The sequence below is a fragment of the Stegastes partitus genome, unplaced genomic scaffold (genome assembly GCF_000690725.1).
Source record: "Stegastes partitus isolate 25-593 unplaced genomic scaffold, Stegastes_partitus-1.0.2 Scaffold1661, whole genome shotgun sequence".
NCBI classification, from domain to species: Eukaryota; Metazoa; Chordata; class Actinopteri; family Pomacentridae; genus Stegastes; species Stegastes partitus.
This window is the reverse complement of record NW_007579392.1, coordinates 136,871-148,868: the sequence shown is the minus strand read 5'-3', so window position 1 is coordinate 148,868 and position 11,998 is coordinate 136,871. Positions and strand designations below refer to the sequence as shown.

The following is an 11,998-nucleotide window of genomic DNA, read 5'->3' as shown; positions in this document are numbered from 1 at the left end:
TTGACTTCCACAGTGTGGCCAGTGTGTGATGGTTGTATGAAACAGTTGTACATGACTGCTCTAATTAAATGTGCCACTGTCTCCTCACTTCTTCACTGAAAGGTCTGTCAAAACATCAGAGTGCAGTCTCTGTACTTAAAATGGCTCTTCCATTTTTATCCCTCTATTTTTACCACCATCCATCTCACACCTCGAGATGCTGCTGGTGACAGTCGGCCTCCTTTGACTACTTTATCAGATCACAGTTACATTTTTAGAAGCAACATTTGTGCTTTATTCTCTTCAAATTTTTCTTTCCTGTTTTTTGCTTTAGACTTTCAGGACAGGCTCAGAGCATGACAGGGTGGAGGGGTGGGGAAGGGGAGATAATGGAAGGGACCACCATGAATTTCCTCTTATGGAATGTGTAGAGAGTTGGTGACAGAAGTGCTTTGACTGGCTGACAGACTTTAAAAGAGCTGAAGGTCACATGGCTCAGCTTTGTGCCTCGTAGGGTTAAATGAGGGATACGCAAGAACCTTAGAGTCACACACAAACACATCCCCATGTCGCCACTGTGCACAAAATGTTGTTCTTCTTTTCTATTGTGATCTGAGTCTAAACTTTAGAATGAGCTTCATAGATAGTTTTGACCTGTCATCCATTTCATTCATCTTTTCTCTCAACAGAGACATTCTTACTTTTTCTTTTAATTTCACACTGACTGGATCCAGCAGGAATTTGGATAAGCCATCTATTCAGTTTTTACCACCATGTCATTTTTCATCATAGTGATGGACACTGCAGCAGGAAACATCAAAGAAAGTCATCTTTATGGATTCATTTCATTCTCATCACAGGACATGTCACATCAGATGGACTGAGGCATATATTACATACTTGATGAGATCAAACCATGTGCTGGTCTTTGCAGCGGTACTTTTGGCCTCCCTGTTTAGAAAGTACATAAAATATCCTTCCGGTAGCTTGTGTGTTGAGGTGTGAACAGATGTGGAGGACGTGTCCATCAACACTCCTCTTCGGCGTCTTGTAGGACGTCTTACCAGACGTTACAGTTAGTCTGCTCTGTAACCGTCAAGTTGAGTTTTCCTAATTGTCACTGCAGTGAAAGGCCTCCCAGTCACACAGCAAAGAAATCTGACAGATGGTTCATTAGTAACTGGTGGGAGGTGGAGAACTTGTAGGTAACAGATCTCAGCTGGACACAGGAGGCAGGTAATGTTCTCAGGGGATGAAAGGAAGTGGTGGGAGAGAGATAAGATGAAAGAGGAGCAACTTGGAGAGAGGGATGAGGTGACACGCAGAGTTCGTCCACTTTACTGATGTACTGACCTGCATGTGCTTGTGTTACTGCATTTGAAGTGTAATTCCAGTTTATTTCAAACCTGGTGTATTTCCCATTATTTTGCTTATTGTGTGTCTATGGATCATGCAAACTCGCGTTTGATGTAGAGATGTAGAGAAACAAGGCATCACATAGAAGCAATGAATATTGCAGCAACCATTGCAAGGTCCCTGCAGCTCTGCAAAAACCATTACAAGAACTGTCATTGTGTGATGGCCGTATTTATTGGAACCATATAGATGAGGGGCAAAATCAAATGCAAGATGTAACTCAGGCTCTGAGAACGAAGGCAGAAGCAGAAAGACAACAGGACAACCTGAAAGAGTACCTTTGGAAACTGGTGGTATTTCTGGTCTCACTGCTGTGCTGCTGGGAAAACTACTGCTGCAAAGAGTAGCAATGATTAACCTCAAACGGTCTTCAGTTTTTTTAAACATTGTTGTGGAGATTGTGTTTCACTTCTCCAAAACCAACGAGAAGAAAAGACCAAGACCAGCCAGCTTGTCATCCCCCCTTTGTGTGATTTATTGTTGACTTGTGTCTACATTAGTGTGTCATTAATGTGGTCGATTGGCATAAATATTCTGTTCCTTCCCACTGTCGCTGATTGCTTGCTCCAAAGCAAAGCAAAGGAAACTTTGGATTTATTGGGTTTCTGTGTTTAAAATGTGTACGGTCTTACCTTACTATGTGAAGTCCTATGAGATGGCATATGTTGTAAATAGAAATAAAACTGAATTGAATTGAACAAATTCCATAAACCACAGAGACCGTGATGGTAATAATTGGCTGTCTCATACCAATGTTACAATGAGTGTAAAAGTCCAAAGCACATTTCCCACTAACCAGTTATGTTCAATCCAACCTCTCTTTTGTTTGAGTTTTTAGTGGTGTATAACAATACTGCTTTTGAAACTACTACATCAGCTAGAATGTTAAATCTTTACTGAACTTGTATTTCTGTCCTTTTTCTTGCAATGGCAGATTCTAAAGATCCTGGTCAGGGCAGTTGTTGAAAACTTGACGGACAGCGAGGGGCAGCAGGCAGGAGCCCTCCAGTCCAAACTGAAGGAGCTCTTTGGTCGGATCAGTTCCCGCCACAGCAGTGACGCAGAGATATGGCGACAGTACGCACTGCTGTACGGTGGAGGCCACAGCTCCAACCCAGAGGACAACGAAAAGGTGCCCAACACTCACACGACATGTTTTTAACCCAAACATGCATCAACCAGCACTATGGGCATGATGTACATAATAGTTCATTTGCGTGTCATGAGGTCAGTAAGAATGGATCAGCAGAGTGGAGGAACTGGGAAACAGAGAGTTGGGGTTCACTTATTACTTTACAACACGACAAGACAGTCCGCAGATATACACACATTTATATGCTATTACAATGTAAATAGAGCTACAACTGTTTTCTTTGCTGATTAATCTGTGAAATGTTTTCTAGATAATTCAATTAGTCGCTTGTTCTATAAAATGACCATAAAACTACTCAGAAATTGGAGAAAATGTTGATCTGTGTATTTCAAAGCCAGAGATGGCAAATGTCTTGTTTTGTCATCCATCCAAAGATATTTAGTTTGCTGTCACAGAGGAGTGAATAAAGAAGTTTAAGAAGTCGGACTCAGAATTTACATGACTGTTTTTATTTATAATTTCTCATACCGTTTAATCAGTTATCAAAATAGTTGGAGATTTAAATTTAATAGTTCCATAATTAATTAACTGATTAATTGTTGCAGTGAAATGTCATGAAATGTGAGCTAAAGCAGCTTTATTTGACCTACTGTGTAGTGATCTCAGGTTGTTAGAAGAAAACATCTGCTTCACTTTACCAGACTTTGGGAGGTCTATATTATTGTAAAAAATTCCTAAATTACAAAAAATATATTTTGCTTGATATAAATGCCAAGGAAAGTAGCAGCATCAGTAAAACTACACTTGAGAGTTGGTATTTTCCTACAACATAGTCCACATAGCTGCCCACCCTCAGCTATATGTCTGTAAGATGTCGGTGGGTCCCCAACAGGTGCAAACGGAATAGTTTTGAACTTTATCTGAACTGAATCTTTACGATTTTACAGAATTTGGCAAAACCGTTTGATAAAAATGTTTTTGGAAAAATCTAATACGATGACCTCACAAGTAGCTCTGTAACTGTAGAGCACACTCATGTTGTGTCACCAGGCTGCTTGAATCATGTCATCAGCTGAACCAGACAGCCACAAAACCACAGAGTACAAAGACAAGGGCAGTTCAATAAAAAATCAAGAACAAAAGCCAGGACTGCATTTAACTTAAGCACATGTCAGCTAATAGAACATTTTTTTCCAGGCACTGCAGTTCCTGTCCAAGGCCCATCGCTGTGACGTTCAGACCGGCGGCTGGGAGAAAGAACCTGCTCTCTTCAAGGAGGTGATCAAAAGAGGCATCCATATGGGAGAAGGTGAGAACGGCACCCAGCTGTGTACACACCGTCATCCACACAGTGTACGTTTCTCAGAAGGGTAGCGGAGGTCAAAGGATGGAGAGATGATAAAAGAGATGCGTCTCTGATTCCAGTTTAGTTGTTAATCTCCACAATCCCCAGATGTTTTCATTACAGCAACACACACAGCTGAATGAAACATGGGAGAGGCAGTCAGGAGCCAGATGAAAAGACTAGTAATACTGCCTGCTGGAGATGTGTTTGCTCCGTCTGTCAGCTGGCATGTACAACCGTCCAGCCTTCTGCTCTCAGGCCTTGTATATGAAACGCTCATTTTCGTTGAGCTCACGTACTTGGTGCACAGATACACACACAAACCATTTTTCACGCATAATATTTTTGTATGCAACCCTACAAGGTTTCTCATATTAATGCTGTTGTAAGGTGTCTTGCTATCTTTAGGGACTGCAAGCGGGAAAATGCAGCATCTGCAAAGATACAAAGATATCTGCAAGGAAACTTGTTCATCCAGCTTTCTTGAGAATTGAAACTAGTACTACATTTGTATTATTTATAAGTAGGAACTATGTACAGAGGGATCCAAAAGTCTGAGACCACATGGAGAATCTGTCAGATTTTAACGTAACCATAGAAATATTTGGAAAATTTGATTTTGAAAATATTTAAAAATACAAGATATTCTGACATGTAATAAGGAAGAAATAATAAGAAATATTTCAGATCCTGCTCTGTTTCTTGGTCAGCAGTCTCTGATCAGAATAGTGGCAGTGGCTGTGTTGGTTACTGTAACAGAAGGTTTGTGTGTAATCAAACCCACAGTGAAACACGCTGCTGGAATGAAGTCTGAGGGGGTTTTTGTTCTGGACATACTATTAGCATTTATGTAAAAAATTATATAATAAGCCAATCTACAATGTGAAAAGGGGTTCAAAGATGCACTAAGGTAGCTTAGTCACACTGAATGCATTTATTCTGTTAGAATCAGGAAGTACTTTCTGCTAATCTGCTAAACTAACTAATATGACAAGTTAAGGTTGTTTGTCTCCATGATAACTCTGTTGAGCTGCTGCCTCATTTATTCACTGATGGCAAATTCTTTGCGAAGCTTTTGGGTCACCAGAATGGATGTTTTTTGAGTGCAGATAAACAGCTCAGTCTAGTTTTAGGAACAACAACCCTGAGCCATTCTCTCAACTGTTTTCACATTAAATGGGAGACTGGAAGTTTGAAAAGTTCAGTGGAGTTAGAAACAAGTGACCTCAGGTGTCTGAAGCTCACTTCTCATCTCTGCTGCATCTCAGCCACCTCGAACATGAATTACTCACCGAACTGTCCGAGTTTTATGTTGCATTCTGGGTGGAAATGTGTGGACAAAAACCCAGACAACACTGCTGACAGACAATACCAGTTTTTTAACAGTACATTTTGATGCAGATGGCCTCAAATTAGGTTCAGTAATACTTAAAACTTGTATTGTGTTGTTCACAAATGAATGAGCTTTAAATCATTCTTTGTGAACCTGTAAAATAAATGTTTATAAGAAATTAATATTAAAAGAAGTAGAAGTGATTTTTATTTGTAAAAATGTGTTGAAAAAGAAGTGCCTTTTTAAACATGTACAGAAACAAAGCAGAACGTTCCCAGTGTTCCCACAGTGTGTCCCACACCATGTGTGACACTGAAATTACCAGAAGAATTGTGACCCTGTCTTTACACATGAATCTGACTGGATTGTCACTTCACAAGGCCAAGTCAAACTGTCCAATCAAAAGGCAAATGGTTCAGCTTCATCTCCACTGCAGGCCCCTAAAGCTGTCGTAGATTTTCAAGATATACAACAACACAGGCTCTGTTAGCAGTTACTATGTAAAGTTACACTGAAATATGAGACACAACAAGAGAAGCTCTTCTGTCTAGAAGATCGATGTTTGCAGCATTCCTGCGTTCATTCAAAAAATATGCATTTGGACATCTGTTTTACCTTAGAATACCAGCAAAGTAGCTGTACGGTGCATATGCACATTAAAAGTCTACGATTATTTTTCTACAGCATCATCAAATGTATTTAACGATCTGAGCCAGAAGCAGTTTTCTGCCACTTCTTGCTCCTGTTACATGTTTACTGACTGTGGGTTCATCCATAGAAATTCTGCACCTCTATGGATACAGTGTGACTGTGGCTGGCAGTAGAGGGAACTTGAAAATGTCTTCTGTGCTGCCTGAAACAATTATAATGACATAAATTATTTACCAAAAAAAAAAAATTTGTTTCTTTGATTATTTTTATTACAATAAATGACAAAACCTGGTGTTACCAACATTGGGAAAATAGCAGCTTCACATACTTTAGGTTTTTAATTATTTACATTTTTGCAACATTTACAAACAAGATGTTTTCACACTACTCTGCACATCAATGCCAGGAAGATGTTTCACCATTTTTTTGCTGAATGTATCTTCCAACAACTTGTGTACCGTTTTGGAGCCATGCTGTATTTAGTTATTGATTGACTATGTTTTATTGTCCTCTCAGTCTCTAATTTGTTTCCAATACATGTCTGTTATGTGCTCTGTGAAAACACAGCTCAGCTTAATATTCACAGATTTGTTTTTGTCAGGTGACTCTTGGTCGCAGTTGAGTCAGTCATGGCTTCTCACTTGCAGTGAGGAGTGCAGGAATGTGCCAGAATCTGCTGCCAAAGGTTTAGTTTTGGAAAACATCTGAATGAGACCACCACCCAGATGAAAGGGTTAAATGACTCTGAGATCAAAAGGAAAAAGAATCTCTGGTCTGACATGAGAAAAGAGAAGCTTTATGGGCAGAACTCTAAGCACTATGTGTCTTGAACACTAGGCACTGCTCATCACCTGCTACTACCATTTGTATGGTGAAGCATGGGGGTGGCAGCATCATGCTTCATGTTTCCTGGGACAAGCAGATTGGTACGAGCTGAGAGAAGGATGAATGCAACCAAATACAAAACTGCTCCAGTGTGCAGAGACCTTTGACTAGGATGACAGTTCACCTTTCAGCGCAGCATTGACTCAAAGCAAACAGCCAACACTGGAGTGTCTAGTATCCCAGACATAAACATTATATTAAATCTGTGGAGAAACCTTCAGATGGCAGATCATTCAGTCTGACAGAGCCTGATAGGGTCTGTCAGGAAGGATGGGATAAACTGATAAAGCTGCACGGCAAATGCAAGTGTACAAAGCCCGAAGAGATACAACAAGACTGGAAGCTGTAACTGCTGCAAAAGTAGCTTCTGCAAAGTACTGAAATAAGGGTGCAAAAAATAATCCCCCCAAATGTTGTCACTCTACATTGTAGCCTACTGAATGTAGATTGATGAGATTTTTTCACTTTAAGATTAAATTTCCATCACAAATTAGTGTGAAAGTGAATGGGTCTGGCTACTTTCTGAAGCAATTATATGTACTTTGTGTACCTGTACACAGTTGTGTTAACTACACATATTCCTTCAATTGTATGGCTGCTATATGGCTTTATTATTCTTTGACTTAAAGAATAAGTCTTGTGTATCTGTGATAGGATATTTTGAATGCAACATGCACTTCTTTTTCCTCACCTGCTCTCCTCCATTGGCTGTATGCAGAGTGTGATACAGTGAGAAGCTCAAGAGAAGCCACTAACCATAAATTCAAAACATTATGTCGTACACATGTTTGCAAAAGGTTCCTTCACGTCCTGACACTGTTGAAAGCTCAGCAACAGGTTCAGTCTCAGTATACAGTGTTGAAATAACACAAACACACTATAGTGGCGTTTGAGCACAAAGATGAGTGTGTCAGTGTCTCTATCTCCACCCTGGACTACACATTCCACTGACCTTAGCTCGGGTGTGGAGGCTGCACCCACACAAATGACGAAGCTCCAAAAGAAAGCAAAGAACAGACGAAGCAGAGCAGGAGGGAGCAGCCTTTATAAATCACCACAGGTTGACCTTTACAGTTACAGCTGGGACAGAGACGAGCGGTGCTGCCAGGCAGGACACAGGAAACAGACACTTTTCCTTCCATGTGTGGGAGAGGTCGAGTTTGGTGACCTGTAAAAGAGTGTGATGGAGGAGGGTAACACGGGAGCCACATGACCTATCAGTGCTCGAGCTGCTGCCACGTGAAGTTATTTAAGTTTGGAGATGAGCAGATTAGTTTTTGAATCAGTTTGTTGTACAGAAACTTAATCTGTAACTATTTATGAGTCTTTCATTTTTCCAGCACAACAACATTTTGCCTACAATACAGATTAGCTACAGTAGGCTTCTTTCATCAGTGGCATATGTGGTTTCAGAACATCCTCTCATGGTTAAAGGTCTTTTGTTTTTTTGACTTTACCCCTTAATATCTCTGCCCACTATTTGTCAGGATCCCCAGGCTTGATCATTGGGGTTCTACCAGCTGTTCTCTAAGAACTTTCTCTCAAGTAAACGTGACAACATCCCCATGGACACATTCTCTGGAGCAAATCCAATTAGTCCATTCAAAATATTACTTTTCAAGTGCAGAAGTTTTCTTTATCCACCCTCTAATTTTTTCTGTCTCTGCCTGTCAGTGACAGTCAGTTGCAGTGAGAAGAAGAGTAATCCATCAGAAGCTCTTCAGATGCTCTCCACCACCCGCCTCAGCCTAAGGAGTCTGGCCACCAAAGCCAAGGTACAGTCCTCAGTAACACACAGACCCAGGAGCTCAACAATAATGTGGAAACCTCATACCAGTGTGGTCACAATACTGGAATTTCTAACCTCAGTACAGTATGGAGCTGTTTCATAATCCTGCTGGTGCTCCTGCAAACCTTCCTGCTCGCACAATATACCGTTCCATGTATTTTATGTCCTCTGTCATGCTGCACGGAAAACACATTATTTAACTGTGTAGTAAGAATAAAGAAATTCATATCAGTCAGTATCCAAAGTACAACTACATTCATAGAATTAGTTGGTCAACGGCAGGACATAAATATTACGTACATTTCTTGACAGTGTCTTGTTTAATATGTGCAGGAAGACGCGCTTTATCTTTTCGAACAGCTTAGTTTGACCTGAGAGAACAGAGCTGGTGCTGCTTCAAGCCAGAGGAGGCAGAGTTGAGCCAAGTTTGTACAAAAAAATCCAGTTTATTGCCGTCTGTGTCAGCAACACCTCTGAAATGTATACACATCAGAGTGGCCTTGCTTTGCCTTTGTATTGTAAAACACACTTTAATCTTTTTTCTGACTTCGTTTGTTGACTTCATCCTTTTGGTTGTGGCTCACGCCAAGACCAGCAGTTTGTTTATTAAAGTTAAAATCCGCCTGCTGCCGCGAGATTTGTGTCAGGTCCTGCAGGGATCCCAGGCCCAAGGCAGCCCTCTTGAAAAATACTGAGGTTTGATTCCATTTTTAATACCTTGGGAAAAAATTGCCACCACACCGAAGGCAACTTGTAGGTTTTATTTTAAAATGAATATAGCAGAGCTACAACTTGAGAACAATGTACATCATTACCATTTAGGCAGTGCACTTTTTCAAAAGTCTCTGAGATTGTAGCTGAAGGCAATAATAATAATAATATTTCTTCAGGATTTAGTGCTTTAACTGGCATGGTTTGTTATCACTGCTACGTAGCATATTGGTTTGCCCGTGTCCTTTACCTGTCCATGATCATTTGCCTGAAACACTCAATCGATAATCAGTATGTTTGAGCACAGTACAAGTGCCAGCAGAGCATTCAGTGTAGGCAGCACATTTCAGCTTCTTCCTGGCTTGATAATCGTACAGTGGCTGGAATTAGAACATTGTGTGTGCTTCACAGCTCTACTACAAACCTCCTCTGCTTTTTGTCTTTCCTCACTAAGTGACGGTGGCAGCAGATGGTCACACAGCGCATCCAGCTGGTGCTGTCAGCATGAAGCCTGACACAAAATCTTTACCAGGTCACAACAGCGTTCAAGTCATCATTCTGAACAAGGTCTCGCTGTAGCAGTGCATAAAGACATGAAGATGTTCCTGTTAGCTGAAGTCAGAAATGCAGAAGCTGCTGCTCTTTGCTACATGTCAACAAATTTTAATGAAAATCCTAAAGATATTTATGTGACCTGGTAAGTATAGAGCGGTTATTTTTGCTATATTTTACTGTCTGCTAGCTTTAGCTGTGAGTCAGTACTGTCATCTAGCTACTACATATTGAACTCTTTGGACACCAAAAATAGGCCTATTAAAAGAAAGAGACAGACGAATATTTGGAGATTAAAATTGCTGTCTGGATACCAGCACAATGATGGAATATTCAGATATTCGGTTCTTTGGTTCCAGCCCTGTACATTATGTCTTTATTTTATCTCATTAGTATTTTTGTCTTCCAGCAAATGCACACCGACGTGGCTACAGGTCAGATCCACACCGAGCTGCAGGACGGGGTCGCTACTCTGGAGCAACTCATCACTGAGCTGCAGGAGCTGAGTGGGAAGCTGCGTAACCAGTCGCAGTGACCGTCCTCACAGAAGCATCTCCTTTCTGGGACAAAAAATAGCTTGTCCGTAATAAGGACTGACCAGAGTCAGACAGAGACTCTACATTTCCAGACATCACCCTAATAAATTCCATCAAATCAAGAGTTAAAGTAGAAAAGGAAAGCCAAAGGACTCACTTTGTAATCATGATGTTTTTATACCTTTATGTCTACATTGGAAGGTAAACAATGACTATCTGACATTAAGCAGTAAAATGTTTAAAAATCAAAATGTTTGCTTCGTAATCCTTTTCATGCTGAAGAAATGTGACTGACATCATAAAATAACCTTCATTCTTAGTAACTGCTTGAGGAACAAAGTTAGAGGTGTCAAATTTTGAAGCTGCATCAGAAGGTGTAGCCTGAGCGTCATTCTAGCAAAGCTGTGTTACTCCGTCTGTGTCGAGGCATTAAGGAACAGGGTTTAGCTGTACATCACTCAGAGCTCAATCACTGCAGTCAAGCATTTTAATGCAGGAAAATAGACTTGAAATGGAAAAATGCACCTCAGGCCCCATTTACAGGTAAATAGCAAGAGTAAAACGTACCTTTTTGTCGTGTTTGCAGTCTTTAAATTACTTCAGGATGCAGATTCTGTGACAGCAATTAGTACTTCTGCTTTCCTACGATGTCTCATTACATCAAGTCAATGCTGCATTCACACCATGTCTGCAAAACAAAAAGAACAGAAAAAAAATTCCTTACCCCTCTCAAATCAGAAGAGCAGCTTCATATCATTTAAATAATAATTACAAACAACCAAGTGGGGAAAAACTGTTCATGCCAGCGTCTGTCTTGTATTTACAAGTTAGAAATACTGGAAACTTTTCCCATTTGCTGAAAAAGAACAAAATGTCATATCTATAACTTCTGTTCGAGGTACAACACATACAGTACGAGATATCAGGCCCATCATGAACTGACTGAAGACACCTCTGTTCACGCCTTTAAGGCAGATGATCTACAGTTATGTTCAAAATAATCGTGTTTTTTAAAAGTAAAGCTCAAAATCCTTATACTTTTATTTCCATTCATTGGGAACACTGCACATTATATTTAAGATCAAAACATGAAGAAAAATGTGTCAGTATTTTAATTACTTTATAGCAAATGAAGGAAAAAATGATATTTGCTGTTTAAAAAATAGCAGTGTCTGCATGTTTCATTACAAACTCATATATTTACTCAACAAACTAGCATTGCTGTGAATCACTAAACTAATATTTAGTTGCATAGCCACTGTTTTTGAGAACTGCTTGACATTGTGCTGCATGGAGTCGACCACCTTCTGGCACCTGTGAACAGGTATTCCAGCCCAGGATGATTTGACAGCCTTCCACAGTTCCTCTGCATTTCTTGGTTTTGCCTCAGACACAGCATTTTTGATGTCACCCCGTAAGTTTTCTCTTGGATTAAGGTCCCAGGATTGGACTGGCCACTCCATAACCCTGATTTTGTTTGTCTGGAACCAAGATGCTGCTCGCTAACTGATGTGTTTGCGGTCGTTGTCTTGTTGAAACATCCATTTCAAGGGCATTTCCTCTTCAGCATAAGGCAGCACGACCTCTTTAAGTATTTTGATATAAGCAAATTGATCCATGATCCCTGGTATGCGATAAATAGGCCAGACACCACAGTAAGAGACCCAGCCCCATATCATGATGCTTCCACCACCATGCTTCACGGTCT

The 11,998-nt window shown here is 40.4% G+C and overlaps 1 protein-coding gene across 1 annotated transcript; it reads left to right on the top strand.

Annotated features, from left to right (window-relative positions):
- Positions 1–2,329: 2,329 nt before the first annotated feature.
- LOC103371869 (tetratricopeptide repeat protein 27-like) lies at positions 2,330–10,541 on the top strand (the record flags this gene model as incomplete). The annotated part of the gene is made up of 4 exons (XM_008301337.1): positions 2,330–2,527; positions 3,686–3,797; positions 8,377–8,477; positions 10,164–10,541. Coding segments are annotated over 4 exons (537 nt in total), but the record flags the coding sequence as incomplete, so codon positions are not given.
- Positions 10,542–11,998: the final 1,457 nt, after the last annotated feature.